General features: G+C 44.9%; 1 protein-coding gene across 1 annotated transcript in view; it reads left to right on the top strand.

Moving 5' to 3' along the window:
- Positions 1 to 20,201, top strand: part of MNAT1 (MNAT1 component of CDK activating kinase) — a 115,223-nt gene extending 95,022 nt beyond the window's left edge. Inside the window, exon 8 of the mRNA XM_042813730.1 lies at positions 19,022 to 20,201. Coding sequence (XP_042669664.1) covers positions 19,022 to 19,142 — 121 coding nt within the window. The 3' untranslated portion in view covers positions 19,143 to 20,201. The remainder of the gene's footprint in view (positions 1 to 19,021) is intronic.
- Positions 20,202 to 21,430: the final 1,229 nt, after the last annotated feature.

Here is a 21,430-nt window from a genome sequence, read left to right as displayed (position 1 = left end):
TTTTGGTGTAGCACCTACGAAATAATTTTGAATGTGGTACTTTAAAGAAAAGCCGACGTGTTTTTGTTAGAAACCTAAAGGTGAGCTTGATCTTTCCTTTTTGTTGAGGTGAGTCACTGAGAGGTGCGTTAGATCTTGGGGGCAAGAAATTGGAGAGCTGTGTTGGCTAAACAAACACGTAGGTCAGTGTGGAACATATTCAGAGCGGTGCGTTAAATGGAGCTTTTTACTCTGGTGGAGTTAAAGGACAATAACTCCAATGTGAAAAGATTACGTTGTCAGGAAGATGACTCACAGCATTTCTATTGAAATCTTAGTATATCTTTTTTTTTTCCTTGAGGAAAACACCATAGAGCGGTTATTGTTATTTTTTTAAGTGAGGAATTTGCATAGAAACAGATTTAATCCCTCTGAAGAGTTACAGAGAAATTGTCTAGAACTGCAGTCGTGGTAAAGTGTGGGGGCTGTGTTTGAGACAGCTTCCAGAGCAGCTTGGAGCACAGGCATGGCCAGAGTGTGTTGGAATACCAGAGGTGGTCTGGAAGAGCCAGCTCTGCTTTTGCTTTATGTTTTCCTTCTCCATGGCTCCAGCTAGCAGAAGTGATGTAGTATGAGAAATTCTTCATCACTAATGGGATTGAGAGCCAACTTCACATTAGCCTATAGTGGATTTGTGCGCCAAACTGTTACTTAAGCCTTTGAAAACCTCCTTAGCTTGTCCTGCTGATGGGAGAAACCAGTATGGTCCTGTGCCTCTCTTTCCTTAAATCATGTTAGCAAGCTGTCAGATGTGATGGACTATGCTGGCTTGACCAACCTGCTGGAAATGACTACCTTCCTTCTGCTAGTAAAGTGATTGTATTCAACCCTTTTTCTCATCAAAGTGCCAGAGTGGTTTTGGTGGACAGAATACCACTTCTTACTGCAGAATAAATCCTAGTGACCATTTTCCTTCTGCTCTGCTCTGTGGCTTCAGAGCTGAGACGTGGGGATCCACAGAGGTGGATTAATTAGGAGGTCTATCCATTGATATGTGACAAACACAGACATTAAACTGGGGCTAACGGAAACTAAGTCTGAGCAAGAATTGCAGTGACAACAGAACGTGATGTGATCTGTCAGCTGGTCTAATAGTGCCAAAGTTTGGCATGATCTGTAATTTAATGACATTGTGTTGTATGATGTTGCATAAGGCACTAATGTTTTTGTGTAGTCTTAAAAACAAACAAACTTGGTTGTAACATCCAGTGTGCGTATTTGCGTATATAAGTATAAGTACACCTGTTTGTGACTGTGTTAAAGCTGTAAGCCAGACAGTTTCTTTATTTTCTCCTCAGTAATGAGGTTTTGTATCTCAATGATATGAGAAATTAAGCACTCCAAGAGCACAAAGTGGGGAAATTACTTCAAATTACTTTAGTAGACTTCACATACGTTTATGATAATGCTCGAAGGCTAAAGGATCTTCATAATGAAATGGCAAATTGCATTAATAAGTTAAAATGAGCTCAAGTACAAAGATGTACTGTATTTCAGTATTTTAGGCGAATGTATCTGACTAATTTAGTAATCGCTCACCTCTTGTCTTGCAGCTTTTTGAATTAATGCAGGCAGGAACTCCCCTTCAAAGCACAGTAATTTCTTTAAAACCCGTTTGATCTGTCAAGTAGGTGTAGAAGTTTGTGTCAGACCCAAAAAGATAGCAGATTCAGCTCTGACAGACTGTACAAATACAGCAGAGGTAATTGACTTAGCCAGGGGAGAAAATTCTTCCTCCCAGTTACGTCAAATACCAGACACCCTTTCAGAGGTGGAAAGAGAAACGTGCCTAAAGTACAACACTGCCATAGTCCTTTACCAGTAGTGCTTTTAATATGCTTTTTAAAAAATTACTATTATTTAAGGATTTGGGGATAAAATAATGAAATCAATCACCTCAACTTCATCTTTGTTTTGGGGTTCTCAGTCCTCGTATATCCACTGCCTTGCTGTGGCCCTGTGATTTTCTGCCTGAGAAGACAAAATTACAGGATGTTCTGTGAGGCAGTGAAGTCCTAGATTTTGTATTCTGTTGGGTTTTAGTTGTTGTCCTTCTCTTTAACTTCATATTGTTATGATTTAAACCTCTTCAGTGTCTACGGATTTGTCACGTTATAAGATTTTAGTATTTGGATGTCAAAGGTCTTCTTATTTTGCTCTTTAATCCCTGCACTACCAGTCTGTGTCATACCTGAAGCTTTGCAATTTTTCTGTTCCAGCAGCATGGGATTCTTCTGCAGAAATTTTCTGACAATGGAGGAGGAGTTAGCAAGGCTGCCATGGTAGGGGTTATTGTTTGAGGAATATCACTCTTTTCTCCCCACGCTGACACCTTTTCTTCCCACAATTCATTTTTTGGAGAGGAAACCAGAGGCGAGTTTTTCCACTGCAACTCGTGATAAGTGATACTGCCAAGAAATGATGATGACAACAAAAAGGGATTCATCCAAATGACTTTTTATTCTGTATCCTCCTGCTATTGTGATGCACGACAGATACTGGTGATAGGCAGCATTTACTCATGCATGTTTATGCACGCTTACTTTTATGTACAAACACGCAGCACATCCAGCAGAATATCTGCAGAACTCTAAGAAGGGTCTGTGCCTCTCTGATATATCATAGCTCGTGTTGTCAGATTGGGTGACCAGACTGCATTCCGCCTCTCCACTAAGTACTACAGGTGGCTGCATGCTGCTGCAGAACAAAGATAAAATTGTTGTAGGAATTCAGGTTTTCACAGGCTAGGGAGATGTGTGACTGTGTGCTCTGCAAGCTTTCTGTCCGCTGCTGCAGGAGTCCTTTAAGTCATCGGGACCGAAAGCGGTTGCATTACTAGAGCTGCAGGGTGATGAGTGTTTTTCAGAGATTGACGGGAGATCTGATTATTATTATTACACTTTGAGGTTGTTTTGTTTGGTTATTTATTTTGGCTAGTTTTTGCTTTACAAACATGCCCAGGAACATTCAATACAAGCCCATGGTACCCGACACCGTGCAGCGATTAAAAGCTGTGTGGAGGAACATTCCGTGCTGCAGGCTCTCTAGAGGTAAAGGTTGCCATCTTTAAAAGGAGGAAATAAAATAACACACATAAATAACAAACTGCTCTGATTAGCTCCTTCTTTCTCTTGCACTTGACTCTCTTCTTGCTAAATGTGGCAGCGCTATCAAAACATTCCATTCTTCTGGCTTTTCCCTGTCACTGTAACTGTTCCAGTCCTTTCAGTGGAACTCCATTCAGTTTGAGGATTCCAGCATTTCCTCGTTCTTGCAGCTGGTTTTGCTGCCTTAAAAACAAAAACACAGATATTTTCAGATTGACCCAGTATTGATCACAGTTGCATTTGGTTAAATTTGAGGTTAGTTTACACAAGTTGGTGATGAAACTTCATGCGACACTCTTTTGGACATCAGGCATTCATTATCTCTAAAAACATTTCTTGAGAAACTTTATACTGCCACTAAATGTACTTCTATGAAAACAAACTCCTCAGTATAAGTAATGTAGATTTGAAGTCATGGTAAGTTTGTTTTTTCACACTTCTTGGAATATGCTTTCACTTTAGCTAAGCAGCGTTCTATCTAAGGTATAAATTCAAGAATAATTTCTCTAGTTGTGGCAGCAAAAACTAACACTACACACGTCCAATATTTACTTCCAGTAATAAACTGGCTATAATCCTAGATCTCGAATGCAGCTTTCTTGTTGCTGTTATCTCAAGTGAAAGTGAAGGGAGTCTGTTTTTCCTTCTTCAAAAGTGATAAAAGCCAGCAGATACCTGTTTAGAAGTAGAGTTAGTTCATGTCCCCATTAACATAGCACTCTCATTTAACCTACATCAAATACAAAATGGGAACTAATTAAACCAGTCCAGTCTGTTTCCCCAGTGCAAGAGGGACAGGAAGGGGAAAGAAATTTTTTTACTGTGAAGGAGATCAAACGCTGGAACAGATTACTGAAAGAGATGGTGAAGCCTTCCTCCTTCTAGAGATGTTCTAGGAATTGACTGCCCTGGCTGGTCCTGCCCTGAACAGGCTGGCATGCCTTGCAGCCTCAATGCTCCTCTATGGCCTTTCTGTCCACCTCCTCTGCCCTCTGTGTGAAATAATTACAGCACTTCTCCAAACCTCAGCGTTGAGGTATGTAAAATATCTCTCCTTATAGAGAAGAGAGTATTTCAGTCATATCAAAGCCTTCTAAACCAGAATCTACCTGAAAGTGTCTGTCAGCATCGCGTTCTTAGTTACTTTTTGCAGAGGCCCCAGTGATTGTCTGTGGAAGTTCACCGCCACGTTTCTGAAGTGGTGCTGTGGATGTTGGTCACCATCACGTGTGGCCTTGCTGGTGAGAAACCAGAGGAGTTGCACTGGGGAGGAGTGGTGAGTGATACAGCTGAGTCAACCTGAGGTTTCAGAGAGATAGCACAGCTTTAAATTGGCTTTTTGTTCATATACCACAATCAGTTTCATACTTTCCCTACCGGGTTTGAATGTTCCCAGAATCAAAAAGTGAACTTGGATTTTATCGTGCAAGCAGGTATTTATGCAGTTGGCTTGTTTATTGCAAAGTAAATGGTGTTTGCTGCTTTGTAGCAAAAAGCAGTGGTGTTTGTTGTGCCTTTGATCTCTGCAAAGTGCTCTGATGTGGTAAGATCACCTTGATGAAGCACTAACAGGTCTTTCCTTCAGTTTTTTTTTATTTGACTTGATGTGAAAGGAAGAAGGAAAAATGGAATTGAATGCAAGCTTATTGTGGTAATTAATTTCAGCCAACAATTAGTATGTTCTTCAAAGTTGCTGTACAGGAATTGGTATCGAAATAAGATATTAGCTGATTACTTGGTTAGTTTTCACTGAAAATTGAAATTTCAGCTTCAAACTATGGGGCAAATTTTGTTTTCCAAGACAGCTAATATAGAGCACTGAATTCCTTTTCAGAACTAATTCCCTTCCTCGGTGTATCTGCCTGCACGTTTTGATTATGCTTCCAGTTACTACTTCAAAAGATGTGGAAAGGAGAGTACTCGTTCCCTGAAGGTGCCTTCAAACAGTCCTTGCTTGCGTGATACTCAATGAATGAAGTATTTCCATACGCCATAAAACTTTATCTCAAAGAAAGTCTTGAGAAGTTAAAATAATGGTGAATATTCTGTAGTCTAACTCTTACAAGGGCTAAATAGCCTGGCCTCGATCCAGGAAGGCACTTAACAATGTGCTTAACTTTAAGCGCATTGAATATTCTTACTGGCATAAGTGAAAAATCAATGGCACTGCTCACATGCTTAAAATAAGACATGTGCTTAAGTGTCTTTCTGGATCTCAGCCAGGGCGTTCGATGTGCGAGATGTGCTGAACCCTAATTGTGGGCAAGAGCCAGTAGTGTTTCCTTTTGCTTGTCTTGTGTGTTTCTGAAGAATTCATTGATATTGTCTGTGTTTATTTTAATTGGCCTCCATTTCCCATCTAAGCCCTACCAACTCCAAAGCACTGGGAGGAAAATAGATGTGCAACTTAGGGTTGTCAAACAGCTTGTCACAGATAGTACTTAGACTGTATATATTGCTATCAAGCAGGAACTGAACTTCAGAAAAGCTGGGAAAAGATGAGGTGAAACATGATTGTTTTCTTTGGTAGCTGAGGTTTTAATATAGGAAAGAAGATGAAGAGGAGAGAATAGAAGGGATGGTGACACATCACACCTTTTCAGTTAACATAGTTGCTTCTTAAGAAACATTAAAGAATGCAGTCAGATGCATTAATAATCTGCTGGCAGTGGCTGTAGCCTTGGCAGGTAGGCTTTCCTACCTACTACTGGTTTTCCTGACTTTCAGGCAGCAAATTCCTATGGGTGGCTTGATCTCTTACCTTCCAAACGAGCAGTCAGATGAGTTGTCGCAGCCAAAGTAATTTTTACTTTCTAACCAATCCTTCCTTTTTTTTCAGCAGCATCTTTTTACTGCTTAGATGACAATTTCCACTGCTGACAAGTGTGAATGATAAAATACACTATATTTAAACACCAAGAGCCTCCGTGTCTGGAGGTGCAAAATAACCCACTGCAGTGCTACCAAGCTCTTTCTTCATTGCCACCAGCTACTCCTGCAGAACCCACTCCTTGAGCACTGTAAATCTGGGAAGTTACTGGCTGGCAAGTGTAAAAGCAGTGGAGCCACAGTGATTTGGAAGAAATCTTTGCTCTCGACTCTTACTTACTTACTGTCAGAGGAAATAGTGTAATTTCCCCCACATCTTTATGTTTTTGAACACCTAGGCTTTGCCTGGTTTTCACTTTTTCTTTCTGTGTTCAGCGCTTCCTGCTCACATCTCACATTGATGTTTGCTTTCTTTTCTATCCAGGTTGCTAGAGCCCACAGTAAATCCTTCTTCGTTTACTGCCTTTGAGTTGTGGTTGCTGATAATTTTTCACTTGCCTTTTAAACCAGAAACTGAATGTTTTGTTTTCATATTTAGAGTAGATGAGAAAGAAACTTTGAGCAGATAATAAAGAAGTGGCCGGAACAGACGAAAATGAAGCATGAGGATTTTTCAAAGGGCAAATACATAAAAATAAACTAGCTAAACTGTGGAAAATCATATGTAATTACACAAATATCTCCTGAAAATGTTTCCCCATTAATGAACAGCTGCCACGTTTAGGAGGCCTCCTTGGCACGGAGTCTTGAGCAGTTTGAATGATTTTTGTAGGCTGTAGGTTTTTCAGCTGTGGGCAGTGGGATTGCTGTCATAATCCACTTGGTTTCAAGTTATTTTTCACAGTAACTAACTGTATGTTTTTATTGTGGTGTTGTCCTTGTGACCACTTCTGTCTCTTAAACTGTGAATTTTTCTTCTACTTGCATGCAATCTTAACAGAATTGCCTGTCACTTACAGAATTTCACCTAACTAAAAAAGATGCAATTCATAGCTCAAGTGCAGAAAGTGTGCCCAGGAGTAGTGTTAAGTCTATGAGTGAATCTGTTTGCAGGTGTCTCTAATGTGACAGAGGCTTCTGCCACCTAGTGTTAATGTGAGTTCTTTCCTCGGCAAGGTATCGCCAGATAATTTATTAAATATCATTATTTATGAATGATCATCCATCCACACCATTGCAAAGCACTCCTGCGAGCACCCAAAGATGCAGTTTCTTCACCAGAGGGTTTCAGAATCAATTCAATCAGTGTGCACAACTTCTTTATGTTTAGTGAGGATACAGTTTGCAAGGTGAGTCAGATTGCTGTACAAATAATCCATGGAGGATTTCAGTAACATTGAATGTTGCTCATGTGCAACAGCTCTGCTTGCGCTTCTCTTCCCCAGGTAAAGCTGGTGGGTTCTGCCTAACTCACTGCTCTCCTGCTTTGAGGTCTGTACTCCTGCTGGTTCAAGAAGCTGTATTAAACTTTCTGAAATTAGCAGCAGAGTATAAAAATTAATTTAACAGACAATGTGTAGGCATTTAACTCACTGTCTGTTTTAGAAGAGTAAAATGAAAATCTCCCACCATCACAGTTTTTTTCTCCTCCAGAAATTCCACAAGGGCACAATAGAGACAGACAATAAAATCTAGAGAATTACACCTAGATTTCACAATAGAAACATTAAACTTAAAAATAGAAAAAGAGAATGAATAATGTTTTGTTCTCAAGCCAAAAAATAATAGCTCCTACACTGCATTGACAGAAGTTGATCAGAAGAGGCAAGCCAAGAAGAACGTACCCCCTCTGATAAATGAGAACTGAGAATTGACTTAGTAGACATGGGGAAGGCTGAGGTATCAAACGTGTTATTTGCCTCAGTATTCACTGGCAGTCAGGCTTCCCAATGCCTTTCATGCCCCTGGACCTGTAATTGGGATTGGAGGAGTGGTATCACTCCTGCTCTGAGACTACTTCATGAGACTGAATCATAAAATGGTTTGGGTTGGAAGGGACCTTTAAAATCATCCAGTTCCAACTCCTGCTATGGGCAGGGACGCCTCCCTCCAGCCCAGGTTGCTCACAACCCCATCCCAGCCTGGCCTTGAATGTCTCCAGGGAGGGGGCATCCACAACCTCACTGGGCAGCCTGTTCCAGTGCATCACTACCCTCACAGTGAATAATTTCTTCCTAATATCTAGTCTACATCTACCCTCTTCCAGTTCAAAGCCATTTCCCCTCGTTCTGTTGCTACCTGCCCTTATAAAAAGTCCCTCCCCAGCTTTTCTGTAGTACCCTTCAGGTACCCTTAAGGCCACTAGAAGGTCTTGGAGCCTTCTCCAGGCTGAAAAGTCCCAGCTCTCTCAGCCTGTCCTTGTAGGAGAGATGCTCCAGCCCTCTGATCATCTTCATGGCCCTCCTCTGGACCCACCCTAACACGTGTCCTTGTGTTGGAGGCTGAAGAATTGGATGCAGTACTCCAGGTGGGGTTTCATGAGAGCAGAGCAGAGGGGCAGAATCACCTCCCTCAACCTGCTGGGCTCAGCAGTCTCTTTGCAGGTGGTTGTTTGAGAGCTCAGCCAAAAGGGTGCATGTGGCTTAAAGCAGATGCTTGTAACTCTTGGCCCAGCCACGTTTCGCAGGATAAGCCCTCGCTCTTACCTCCTGCCCTCTCTTTTCTCCCTCCACTCTTCCAGGCCTTCCTGAGAGCTAATGTCAGCATGGCTGGGAGCTGTAAGCTTGATCCTCACCATCAATTTGAAATGCTGACCTGATCAGCTGCACCCAGAACACAAAGACACAAGGAGTCTAATGCATTTGAGCATTGTCAGCTGCAATACCAAGCAGGCTGTCCTTTGTCTTTTTCACCTTGTTTTGACCTGAGCGGTCTCAACTTCTTGAAGTGGTGTCATTCCACCTACAGAATTTTTGCTTTTGACATATATGTTTTTTAAATACTGCCTAGAGAAAATAACTTTGGTTATTTTTTAGCTTGCTCTGTGCTTGTAGTTACTCATTCAAGATAATTGCTAGGTTTGGCTGCTTACTTATCTGATCAGTATCGGTGGTTAGAAAAGCCTCTAGAAATTCTTGTGCATCTTGTACTGTTTTGTTTCTGAGTCATCTTAAACTGGAAGTGGCATACAATGCAAATGTGTTGTGTTCTGTTGGAATGGAGGATTCTGCATTACGGTGAAAACAGAGCAGCTGAGCTGGGGAGACAGCGTTTTCAAGGTTGAGATCCTACACGTTTTTTGCTTTGTTCAGATTATTTTTTTTCCCCATCAGAAGCGATGTCTGCAAATCCTGCAGCAGGGATAAATGCATTTTCTGTGTCGTTTGCAGTCCTTTATGCTGACGGGAAGAAAGCGATGCTTTTTAATTCTTCAAGTCCATCCCCAAAAGATACCAAAAACAGAGGGGAAAAGTTGCGGTACGTCCCGTCCTCTTCCTGGAGGTGATAGTGGCTGAGTGCTCTGTTCACAGAGGGTTCCAGTTTGCTTCATAGCTGCATAATTTGCATGGGGCTGGCTTGTTAGGAATCTCTTTCATGTCTCCTGCTCAAAAAGAAATGTGGTTCATCAGTATGGATTGCTGGCCGTGCACTGGGGGATTTATGGTATGTGCTGGGGTGTGAGGAAGTTGGAGAAAAAGGCAGAAAGTGAGGAACAGCGGGGAGTTTTGATCCTTGAAGAAGAATGTGTATATATAAAAAAAAGGACTTTCAGAATAAAAGTTGTTCAGAATAAAAGGCTCTTCTTGCCTGCACTGGAGATGCTATATTCCAGGAGCTGAACCCAGGGAAATGTCCTCCTGGTCACAGGGATGGTGAGGTGATGTCTTTTAGACCGAACTTACTCTGTCTCTGAAAGATAGGCCTGTGAAAACAACCCTGACTCAGGTAGCAGGCTTCAAAACGATGGTTAGCATCTTTGGAGTGATAGTAGTTAAAGATATGCTTGTTCTTCTGGTGCCCTTTGTCCTAAGCACAGCCTGCAGGAGGAAAGCACGGTTTCGAGGGCAAGGGGAAGTGAAAAATCCAAAGATCGAGCCATGCCAAAACATTTCCACAGTGTGTTGAAGCAGGTGACTTTGCAGTTATGGATGCGATGGCTTATCGGTGCTTTTAGCCTTTAAATGGGAAAATCTGAAATTATAGCTGAGAGAAAAGTCCCTTCGTTCAATGACATTCTTCCCAGGGTCAAGTATGAGCGGAGCCTGACTTAGTCATAGACTAAATGTAGCTGCAGTTCAGCAGTCCCAGGGTGAAATCCATACCAGCCATGCAGAGCGAGCGCTTTGCTGGATTCCAGCTGGGACTGCAGTGTCCTTGTTACGCAGAGAGGTTGCTCAAGGGTGTCAAACTGCTTACTTGCAGTTGTTGGAGGAGTTTCTGCATTGGCTGATTGATTTACTGGATCTGGAAGTTCAGACCTGGAAACCTGAGCGAGGGAGAATGCCTGGGTGGTGGTGGAGGGGCCGGGCGTTGAGAGAACAGACAGCTGGCAAGTGACCTCGGGGGGATGACAGATGGGGGACCAGGTGCCCCTCGGAGCCCTCCTCACTGCTCCACTTGCGAGGGCACGGCCTGCGGAAGTGGCTCACGCTGAGGGAAGGCTTCCTGTGAGCAAGATGACCCTTTCTAGAAATAAACATTAACCATTTGTTCCCTGTTGTGTGTGCAGGGGTGATTAATCCAGGCGGTTGCTTGGGAAAGGATTTAAGCAGAAATGGGTTCAGTTGGAAGGGAAAACGAATCATCCAAATGGTGGTGGTTGGGTGTGTTTTGGGGATGGCGTTTGGATGCTGGAAGCAGTGTGTGGTGCCAGGGTGTGTGGTGGGCAATGAGGAGCATCTTCAGTGCGGGTTTGTGACCAATGTCTGTGGAGCCATTATGAATGACTGAGAGTGATGCAGAGGGGTTGGGGGTGTAAGAAAGCCCCCGAGCCATTAAAGAATCATAGAACGGCCTGGGTTGAAACGGACCACAATGATCATCTAGTTTCAGCCCTCTGCTATGTGCAGGGTCTCCAACCACCAGACCAGGCTGCCACTTCCAAACAAAAACTGAGAAGCCTTTGGTTTTCCTCCATGCAGAAGCTTAACGTGTTTGCAGGTTCTGCTTTCCATTTCCCAGTTTTATTTTAAAACATTGCGTGCTAACATGAGGAGAACATCAGCATAATCACTGTCTTGGATTTGCCCTGTAACAGCACAGAAGGCTGTAAGCCATGCTGACTTAATCGCGCTGGGAATGTGGTCCCTCTCTCTCAGTTTGGTAAATGATGGCTGAGGGGTACTCTGTCTGCTTCATGGTGCATTCTGTGCTCACATGAAATGCAGAATGGCTTTGTGAAGCTCGCTCTGGATTTACATATACGAATTCTTGAACATAAACCTCTGACTCGTGTAACTCCTCAGTGGAATATGAGGTTAATTGTGTCTTGACATTTTTAACATACCGTCCACAGGTGTAATTGGATTTGTGGTTCCTTTGAAAGTGAGACTAGATCAGCCTGCACTGTTTAAGGGTGTTATGTGCCATGACAAAGTACTTGAAGTCTCCATACAGTCTTTATGTCTATCGTACTCGGTGGCTCAGTCTTTCTCCACGTGAAATGGTGACACTGAAGCTGTTGCCTTTGGGCCAGGACCCTGCAGTGGGACTGCAGGTCTCTAAAAACAGCTGTAGCAGCAGTACCTGCAGCAACCAGAAAATTTGAGATAGCCTTTCCTCTGTTCCATCCTCACCAACTATTAGCTTTGCAGTGGAAATGTTTGTAATCTGGAGGGTCTGGATTTCATCGCAGAAAGAGGAAGGGCTCAGCAAAAATGATGTGGGAAAACCTGATTCTGTTCTCTTCCCCTCTGCCATGCATCTGTGTCATGGTGTCTGAAGGAGGCTGCCTTCTTTGACTTTGTATCTTGGAATCTAAAGCTATTTCTGCTACGAGGTTCACAGTTGTACTCACCAATGCCATAGGTAATTTGTAATAAAATCTCTGATAGAGGTCAGTGTGTGTCTCTTACAGTTTATATGTGTGCTTCACCATTAAAAGAGGAAACAGTTTATGTGAAACATCAAATTAAAGTGCCTTAGTTCCTATGTTAAACACTCCAGAGATCCTTTTATAGGCTCAGCAGCAGCTTCCTGATGAGGAGGAGGAGCAGTGAGCTCTGTAGACCTGCTGCTGGGTGCTGCAGGGCTGGCTGATGCAGCAGGGCACGCGTGGACTTGGGGTCTGAAATGTTTGCCCTTTGATCCGAGGGAGGAAAGAAGTGTAGGCAAAAAGGGTGGAATAGCTCCGTGTGGATTTCAGCCTTTGGAATCAGAACTGCTGTTATCACAGACTGCTGCTTCGTGGCTGTTCTTTCCAAGGCTTTGCCTTTCCTACCTGCGCTGTTTGTGTTAGCTGAGATGTGCTGTGGCAGACCTGTTGAATTTTAAAGAACTCTTTTACCACCTGCTCTTAACATGCAACTACTGATGTCTAGAAACACGGACAGCATTTGTAGCACATTGCCATTTAGAAAAAGCACATGAAAGATAGTCAAATGAATCTCTGCATGTCCCGGATTTCTTCTGTTGATTTGGTAGGTTGGATTTTTTGGCATGAGTCTGAGGAGTCACGAGGAGCAGGTCTCTGCAGCAGTCTCTCAGGCATAGCCACTGTGGATGGGCTGAGCCAGCTTGTGGCGTGGAAAAGGCAGTGACTGTCATGTTCCTTTCTTAGTGCTGGGCCTGGCACTCATCTGACACTGTGGTAAGCAATTTCAGCTCCCTCAGAAAACCAGCTTAGGCAAACAGTGTTATTAATCAGCAACCAGACCAATTTACCGAGCTGAACCTGCCCTGGTGGAGCTGCTGTCTGCAGATGGGATTGCAGTCTTGCTGAGGTTTCCTGGTATTTATTTATGGTAGCTCACTGTTGTCTGTGGCCTTATTTATTTATTTATTTTTTCCTGCAGCCAAATTTGTATTGTGGCATTTAGGCTGACTTTTCCTTGTACCCTTGTATCCTTGTGCTACAGGCTGCATTTGGTCTTGCAATGTCACCTGTTGCAAGACTAACAGGTGACATAACTGGTTAAAAATACGTTTTTTAAAGTCTGCCTTGGGATCTGTTGTATTTGGACCTTGTTGCACTTAGCAGTTTTCGGACATTCACACTGGTGGCTGCAGTCGTGTAAACAGTGCTATCCAGAGGCATTGAGCAACAACAGAAAGCTGTTGGCTTTTGCAGCGGGTGGCTGCCTGCCTGCTCACTGGGGCTTGTAGCAAACCCCACACCACAGTAATTCATTCTCCATCTTATTGTCTTCATGGTCACATTCCAATTGAAGTAATTAAAACTGTCACACCGCATTGATCGACCCAGTGACATCTTGGTTCCTGGAGACAGCTCAGGGCCTACTCCTTCCTGGTGAACAATTTTCCTAATTCAGCTCTACAAGAAATGTCTCCCTTTGGTCCTTGTGGTCCTGGGGGGTCAAGGAGAAGAGCAGCTGGTGGAAGCCTGGTGCAAGGCCTGCAGCAGGGATGGAGCTGGGGCTGCACGGAGTCAGAGGTTGCCTTACAGCTGGGTTGTACGTTGCAGCAGGCTGAGTACAGGCTGGACATTTGTGCACCAGGGATTGTTGGTTTGCTTATAAAATCTGAATGTAGTGGCAGTGTCTGTTAAAATAGGTGAAAGATGGCTTTTTGACTTGTGAGGGCTTGAGATCAGGCCTATCGTGAGTCTGTGCATGGTTGAACTGCAATTCAGACTGCTTTCTTGACCACCTGCCTTTCAGGTTGTGTTTTCGTCCTCAGACATTACAATCTCTGAGATAGGGAGGGCAGAACTGCTCTTTGCTACTACTTAGCAGGGGCTGGTTCCTGAATGAGTTTCCCAGGCCTATTAATGAAGAGTAACAATGAACCTGGTTTATTTTGTCAACAAATTCTACTTTGGCTGCATAAATCACATCCTAGAACCGGTTCAAGCCAAGATGAAGGTGAGTGAAGAGCTCGGTTTCTATCTGCTCAGAGGCTGCACTGGAACAGGCTGCCCAGGGAGGTGGTGGAGTCTCCTTCTCTGGAGATGTTCAAGACCTGCCTGGATGCCTACCTGTGCGACCTGCTGTAGGGAACCTGCTTTGGCAGGGGGTAGGACTCGATGATCTCTGGAGGTCCCTTCCAACCCCTACAATTCTGTGATTCTGCAGTACAACCCAGGCCCCACATCCCTCAACAAAAAAACTGCCCAGAGAAAATCCAGTTTGTGCATCTTCCATCTGATAGAAACCACTCTCTGAAAGAACCCTCTGAATAGTGCACTGACAGCTTGTCTTAGAGATGTGCTAAATCTAAGGGGAGTACTTTCTCAGCAAGAGTCAGGGATGCAGCCTATGCTACTACGTTACTCATGCTTTACACAGTTTTCCCGAGCAGTATTTTGCTTGCTTTCATGCAAGCAGTATTTATTATTTAAATAATGAATCTGGAAAATATCCCAGATCTAACGTCTGCACCATTTTTTTTTCTCCTGGATACTGCACATAATCAGATGAACAGCAAATCTATTATGTGGAATAGAATTACAGTATCTTTTCTTTGTCAAACAACTTGTCAGTGACTTTTCTTTTCTCCACCTCCTTAAAATGTCTCACAGATAAAAAAAAAAGTGAAATCTGTGTGCCAAATACGCAGTGCTGCACGCATACCTCCTGTAGGGCATCTGCCAATACACCAGTGGGAGTATTTTTATCTTGGTCAAATGGGGGTGATTGTGTGAAATAGCCCCCAGTGCTTCTGCATGAGGGGTTTCTGACTGATGAGTGGAGGGAAATACTGTGGGTTTTTTTTTGTTTGTCATCTGGGTAGTATTTTTAGCTTGATTTGCTTATTTGATTGTACTGTCTCCAACTTCCCTTGACATTTCTGAAGCCTTTAATGAGTTTCAGTAAGATAAGTGAGAGAAGAGCCCCAGAGATGCTCCCAAAGGCTTTCTCCATGCCAAGTGCCACTGGAGAGGAGAAAGGAAAGCCAGAATGTGTGACCCCACAGAGGACGATGCAGGCAGAGCGCAGCAGTCCTTTAGTATGGAATGTTCCAGGTGAATCCTTCCACTTGCACCATCCCCCAGAAAAGCATCAAAACTTAAATCTTGGTCTTTGGGAGCCGCATCAAAGTGTCCATAGCTGTGTTAAGCCCAGATAAATGGGCCAAGCTTATCCTTTTCCTGCTCCTCTAATGGAGAATGGGGAATGAACTTTGCTGGTTCCTGTGGTTTCCCTTTCTTACAGAGCACATGGTGGGGTCCAGGGCCAGACCAGGATGGGAAGAGCAGCAGGAGCTGGTCAGCAACCTGCACTATGTTTTCTCAGCAACTTCCTTTGGGGAGTGAATTGAGAGAGCTCCCATTTCCACTTCAGGTTCAGTCAAGAACCATTACAGAAGGTGTCTTCCTCGTACCTTACTTTCACATATAGAATCACGGACTGGTTGGGTTGGAAGGGAAGAGAAAATGTGATGCCCTATCCCCAGCAGCATCAGTTGGCTTAAGTTGTATGGGAACCACATCCCGGAGCGTGGTGAGATTAGAGGAGATGCTGAGGTGATGACAAGGACAATACAGGGTGACACCGTGAGGCTCTTGGTGTGACTGGTGAGCAGGGCAGGAGGAGGCATGGAGAAGGCTGCTCAGACTGGGACCACTGAGTGCCTGCAGCATCTCAGCCTGGAAGAGGTCAGGCAGCCCAGTGAAGGCAGCCTTTGGGCAGTGAGTGTTTGCCAGTGATCCCAGGTGCTGCTGTGTGGTGTCGGGTCCCCCAGCCTTCTAAAGCAGTGGTGCAGGGATGCAGCTTGCTGGCATGCTGAGTGCTGCTGTGTGGTTCTCTGGCGGCTGCAGTTGTTCCTGATGAAGTGATGGTGACACGGCCCTGGGAAAAGAGAACAGAAAGGAAGCCCAGCCCCAGCAGTGACCAGCTTGGTGCTGAGGCTGAACCGAATGCAAATTACACCTTTTTCCCTGAATACAGGAGACTTTTTTTTTTCCTCGTGGCGATGAGAAACTGAAGGTCAGGAATGAAACCCCTTAAGGCTCATGAAGAACAAAATACGACGTGTTTTAACTGACGTGAAAGGTTAATGGGGAAGATCAACATCCAAGGGCTGCAGCGAGGGGAAGGGGTCTGCTTGGGCAGAGCGTGACACAGAGCACCAGGGTTGCAGTCAATGGGAAGTGTGAAGCCGTGCAGCAGGGAGCACAGGGCTGCTTGGCCTTGTTCAGAAATAATAGCACAGGCTTTTTTTTTTTTTGGACTTCAGAGCTTAGTCTGCCCTCAGTAAATACGAGTTACATTAAAAAACTGCGCACCAGGAAAAGCAAACCTCTTTTTCCTGGTTTCTGCTTATAAGATTTACAGGTACTTAAAATAAACCTATGAAAAACAGACCCAGTGTGCTGGAATTTGCTAACTAGTCAGAGCAATTACCTCCAGCTCCCAGGACCTAACTGAGCTTGACTTTTGGAAACAAGACTTGGCAGGCGCTTCTTCCCGGTGCTGTTCTGAAGGTGCAGATGAAAAGAGTTGCTGACCTCTGCCAGAAACCCCAGGAATCCAGTTCAGAGAGACACTGCAGCGATGGGCATGGCAGGGTTCAACAGCACAGATGGGGACCGGCGTGGAAAAGCCGGCGCAACATTCCCTTCTCATTGTGCGGCTGCAGCGTGGCACGTTCTTTGCAATTGCCTGGTGCACCACAGTAATTAAATGGGTCAAGAGCATTAGGTTTAGGTACTTAACAGGAAAATAAAGATCTCACTTGTCAGCCAGCAGCATGTCGTGCTTGTGTCACAGGAGCACGTTGCCCTAGGAAAAGCTGATGGGAGCCTTTCTGGCAATAGCAGGTCTGTATTGCCAATTAACTGGAAATGCTGTAATATCTGTAAATCGGGGCTTGTTGTTGTTAATGCCCTCATTTTGGCTGACCTAAAAAAGGGAAATGACAAACTCTGCCTCTCTCTTCCTTCAGTGATATATTAGAAGAGTAACAAAAAATGCACAACCAACCTTGGCTAGTAGAGGAAGGTAAAATAATCCCCGTTCTCTCTGGACTGATCCAGAGAGTGGGGAGTGGAAAGTAAAGCTTGTGTGATGAAATAAACATGATAGAAGTGCGATCTCTCTGCCGTGGGAATTGGTTTTATAAGACTCTCTGGTTTGGAGGGTGGAGATAGTTTCACACCAGTACTTGGGAGGAAATTGGTATGGTCAGGATCCTTCATCATTCCTGGCTGGGGAAGGAGCTCCTGTTTCCCACAGCAGTGGTAAAAGGCCTTTGGGAAGGATGAGATTTTCCTCCAAAAATATTAAGGGACGAGTAAGAGGAATGTTCATTTCAAACATCTCCTAAGGCAGATTGCACTCTCCTACACAGCAGGAGCTCTCTGCAGCCTGCCTTTCCTTACGCAGTAAGAGATGACAACAACTTAGCTGCTGTATCTGCAGGTTCCCTTTGCACTGAGCGCTGTCACCACAGGGCTTGTGCCCTGATGCCAGCCAGTGGAGCTCACCTCAGTTCAGCCACTGTGGGCAAACTGTGCCTTGGCTTTAGCATTTTGCCAACGATAGCTCAGCAGTGTTCCTTGTGTTGTGGTTATTAGGTGCAAGAAATAATTTTTAGCTGTAATTAATCATTTTTAAGTAACCTCTTTTTCTACACATTTATGGCATCAGTGAGTATGACCGTTTATTATGTCTTACCTATAAAACCTGACCTGTTTTATATACTCTTTATGGAAACAGCGTATAGTCGTAAATTAAAAGATGCAACTGTTTTGGATATTTTACTGGTGGCCTTGTGTTTTCCTGCCAGAAGTGCAGCTGGTTTAGGTTTCTCAGGATAGCATTATAAAGGGCTGTATGTGTTTTGCAAGTTGATGCTTGAATTGCCAAGCCAGAGGTGGAAGGACTTCCCAGGACCAACTGAGTGATGAATCACAACAGCTCTCTGAAACTCGGTGCCTTACAGTGCAAAGCAGTTCTCATTTGTGATATTTTATCTGGTGTTTAAAATGTGAGATAGTCTGCTGATCATGCTAGGCAGAGCCTCTGTCTTTCATTATTTGATAATCCATTTGATGCAGTTTGGGTGTAAAATGCTGAGAATCTGTTCTGATGTTTTCTTGTGTGCGATGCAAGCGCTGTAGGGATACAGCACTGAATGAAAACACGAGCCTGCTGAGCAGATGCCTTCCACTGGAGCTCTCAGTGTGTGCAGCAGCTGCGTTTGGGCCCTCAGGAAGGAGCTGAGGCATCTGCAGGTCTGCCTGGTGTGGGGCAAAATTTGATGGCTCTGCAAGCTGGCCACAGTGGATAATGAAGGGTGAATTTTAGCCCAAATGTTGACAACAGCCTCATCCTGATGCAAGTTCCTGTTGTCCGTAGTCTTACTGCAGAGACCCATCAGCCCGAGAGCAGAGTTCAGCCCTGGTGTGGTCAGAGCAGCATGGCTGGATATGGGAGCGCCTGGCATCAACTGCACAGAGCTGAAACCCCGTGACTGCTGTGGGAGTGTAGGAAGGCTTGTGCTGGCCTTGTACTGTTAGAAGGAACTGCTAAATGGGAAAAAAGATGACCTCTTCCCTAATGAGTACAGGCACTGCAAACAGGCAGCTTCTTCCTCTTTGCTTTTATAGAATGGCCTGGGTTGCAAAGGAGCACAGTGCTCATCCAGCTCCAACCCCCTGCTGTGTGCAGGTCGCCAACCAGCAGCCCAGGCTGCCCAGAGCCACATCCAGCCTGGCCTTGAATGCCTGCAGGGATGGGGCATCCACAGCCTCCTTGGGCAACCTGTGCCAGTGCCTCACCACCCTCTGGCTGAAAAACTTCCTCTTAACATCGAACCTAAACCTCCCATCTCAGTTTAAAACCATTCCCCCTTGTCCTATCACTACCCACCCTTGCAAACAGTCTGCTTTCTCCCAGAAAAACATTCCCAGCTTCACCACTGGAATTGTGAAGGTGTTTGACAGGTTTCTTTCTGTGCTAACGTAATGCCTCTCACTGTTTCAGGTACCTGAACCATGTACGAGCCGCTTCTCCACAGGATCTTGCTGGGGGCTACACTTCTTCTCTTGCGTGCCACCGAGCCTTGCAGGATGCTTTCAGTGGTCTCTTCTGGTTCCCCAGTTAGCCAGCGTGCACCAGCTGCAATAAGGGGATGCTGGATGAGATGAAGAGCAAGTTAAGGTGGCAGAGGTTGGTAAAATTGCTGCCATTGCACAATGGCTGAGCTGCAGTCACTTCTCCGTGTAAAACCAGCTATGTTTAAGTGCTAAAGGAAAAAAAGAAGATGGCACGAGGGCTTTGTAAAATGGTAGATACATTTTTGTGGAGTGGGAAGCTCGTTAGTCATGTGGCACTTTGCTGAGGGAGGCTGAAGCAATAAGCCACATCTAATGGAAGATGTGAATAACTCAGCTGTGTATGTTTGAGGTTTAAAAAAAAAATACACTTGTAAATTTCTTTAAATAAAGCCAGACTTTTTTATTAAAGTTCGTGGTTTAACTCTTATTGCAGGGTTTTATTTGCACAAGCATTTAAATGCCATTTTGATTATAACATTTAGTGTCAACATTCGAGCCTACGTTTTCTTCCCATAAAATTGGCTTCCCCAGTTCAGACAAGTGGGTTTTTCCTCCTGCCAGCTGGATGAGACGAGAAACACAGGAACTGTGCTGACACGACTCTTGTGTAGGATCCTTCCTGATGTCACTTGGTTGTTACCTTTGTCTGGAGAACAAGCAAAGTTTGAGCTGAAAGTCTTTCTGCTGTGTTCCTCTCAAGCGGTCAGGGAGACCTGAATATGCTGCCGGTTCCTCAAAGCAGTCACAGTGGGTTTTGTTTCCTTAGCTATGTTTGCACCTTCTGTGTCAAGTGTGCAGGAGCTTCTTTTGGCAGGAGCATCCTCCCTTTGGCTGTAGGGATGAACCTGGCCACTCGATTTGCTGCTTTCGTGTATCCCTTCCCCTCGCTCGAGCTAATTGCAGCAGGAGCAGGGTGCTGTCTTGGGATGCTTTTTCCACGGATGTGTGTAAATTGCAGAAGACTGGAAACCATTCAGGGCAATGTAGAGTAAAGCCTGGACCACATTTTGTAAGTCATCCCCGAATAGTTGTTGAATACTGCTCTGAGGAGCGTGCTGACTGAATGTATTTTTGTCTGAGTTGTAATAAAGAGAGGAATAAGCTCCGTTCCAGACTCAGTGCTTCCTTTATTAAGGACGGGGAGGGGGGTGCCAACATTTTCTCTTTAGTCCCGTTGTACTGTGCAGAGTGCTGTCAGCAGGTAAGGCTGAGGTGCAGAAAGGCACAGCCTGCTGAGCGCTGCCTGCCCTGCAGAAGGGAGCGTTTGGGCCGGGAGCTGCAGCCCTCAGCTGTGCAGCGCCTGTTGGAAACCACTCGTACTCTTCTTGTAGTCTGGCCTTCTCAGCCTTCTGTCCCTGGAGGCCCTGCTTCCTTTCCTCTCATCTGTAAAGCCTAAAAGTTTACGTGGCCTTGATTTATCTGTTCCTCATCTCACGGCAGATGGCTGCCACTGCTCCCAGATCTGTTTGCTGGTTTCCCTGGCAGCCAGAAGCTCTGGCAGTTCCTCTGGGATTCAGCTCGGGCTCCTGGCAAGGAGAGGCAGCAGCCAGGGGCACTGTGCTGTTCCATGCTCACCCGGACCCAAGATGCACCTTACTGCAGATCCAGTTTCCATTCACTCTGTACAGCCTCTTAACCTAGCGAATGCAGGACGTGTACTGATCTGTACCACATACTTCTGCCACTTGGCTGCACGCTGGCTACATTTTGCTATTTAAATGTGCAAGGTTCATATGCAAAAGTTGTAGCTGCACACAAACATGGAAAAAACCCTTAATTTTAAGTGTAGTTAAATGTAACCCATTCACCTGCATGTAAGCTCATTCTGCAATAGCATATAATCCTTACGTGAAAAAACTGCTGAGCACTAAAACCCTCCCTGCTCTGGGAAATTTTGGTCACGTACTGAAAATCAGTGTAATGTAGACAGCAAAAAGGTGATCTTGTTTCTCTCACAGCAGCAGTGCCAAGGAGCCCCAAGCTGGCACTGCGAAGCAGCAGACACAAAGGGCTCTGCATTCTGTCAGCTACAGGTCATGGAGTTGGCTCAGCTCAGCGGGTGACTGCGTGGTGCCAGGGCGGTCAGCACCCTCATCACCGCCACGGTGTTCATGGAGAGCTCTGAAAAACAACAGCAGCTTTGCAGTGTTTGTGAGAGATGCAAAGAGCAGCTGTAGGAGAGCGTGCTGTGATGTTAGAGGATGTATCAGGCAGCAGAGATAGCATCGCGGCCTGGAGGCAAGAGTGCAGCTCCTGCTCTGAGAGGAGCCGTGGCTGGTAGGATGTGATGTGACTGACACTGACAGAAAGGACAAACAGGTTAAAGTCGCTGTGA

This window comes from Centrocercus urophasianus, unplaced genomic scaffold (genome assembly GCF_019232065.1).
Source record: "Centrocercus urophasianus isolate 14NV4802_14NV808 unplaced genomic scaffold, USGS_Curo_1.0 seq_14, whole genome shotgun sequence".
Classification (NCBI taxonomy): domain Eukaryota; kingdom Metazoa; phylum Chordata; class Aves; order Galliformes; family Phasianidae; genus Centrocercus; species Centrocercus urophasianus.
The sequence above is the reverse complement of the archived record's forward strand: the minus strand, read 5'-3'. Positions and strand labels throughout refer to the sequence as shown.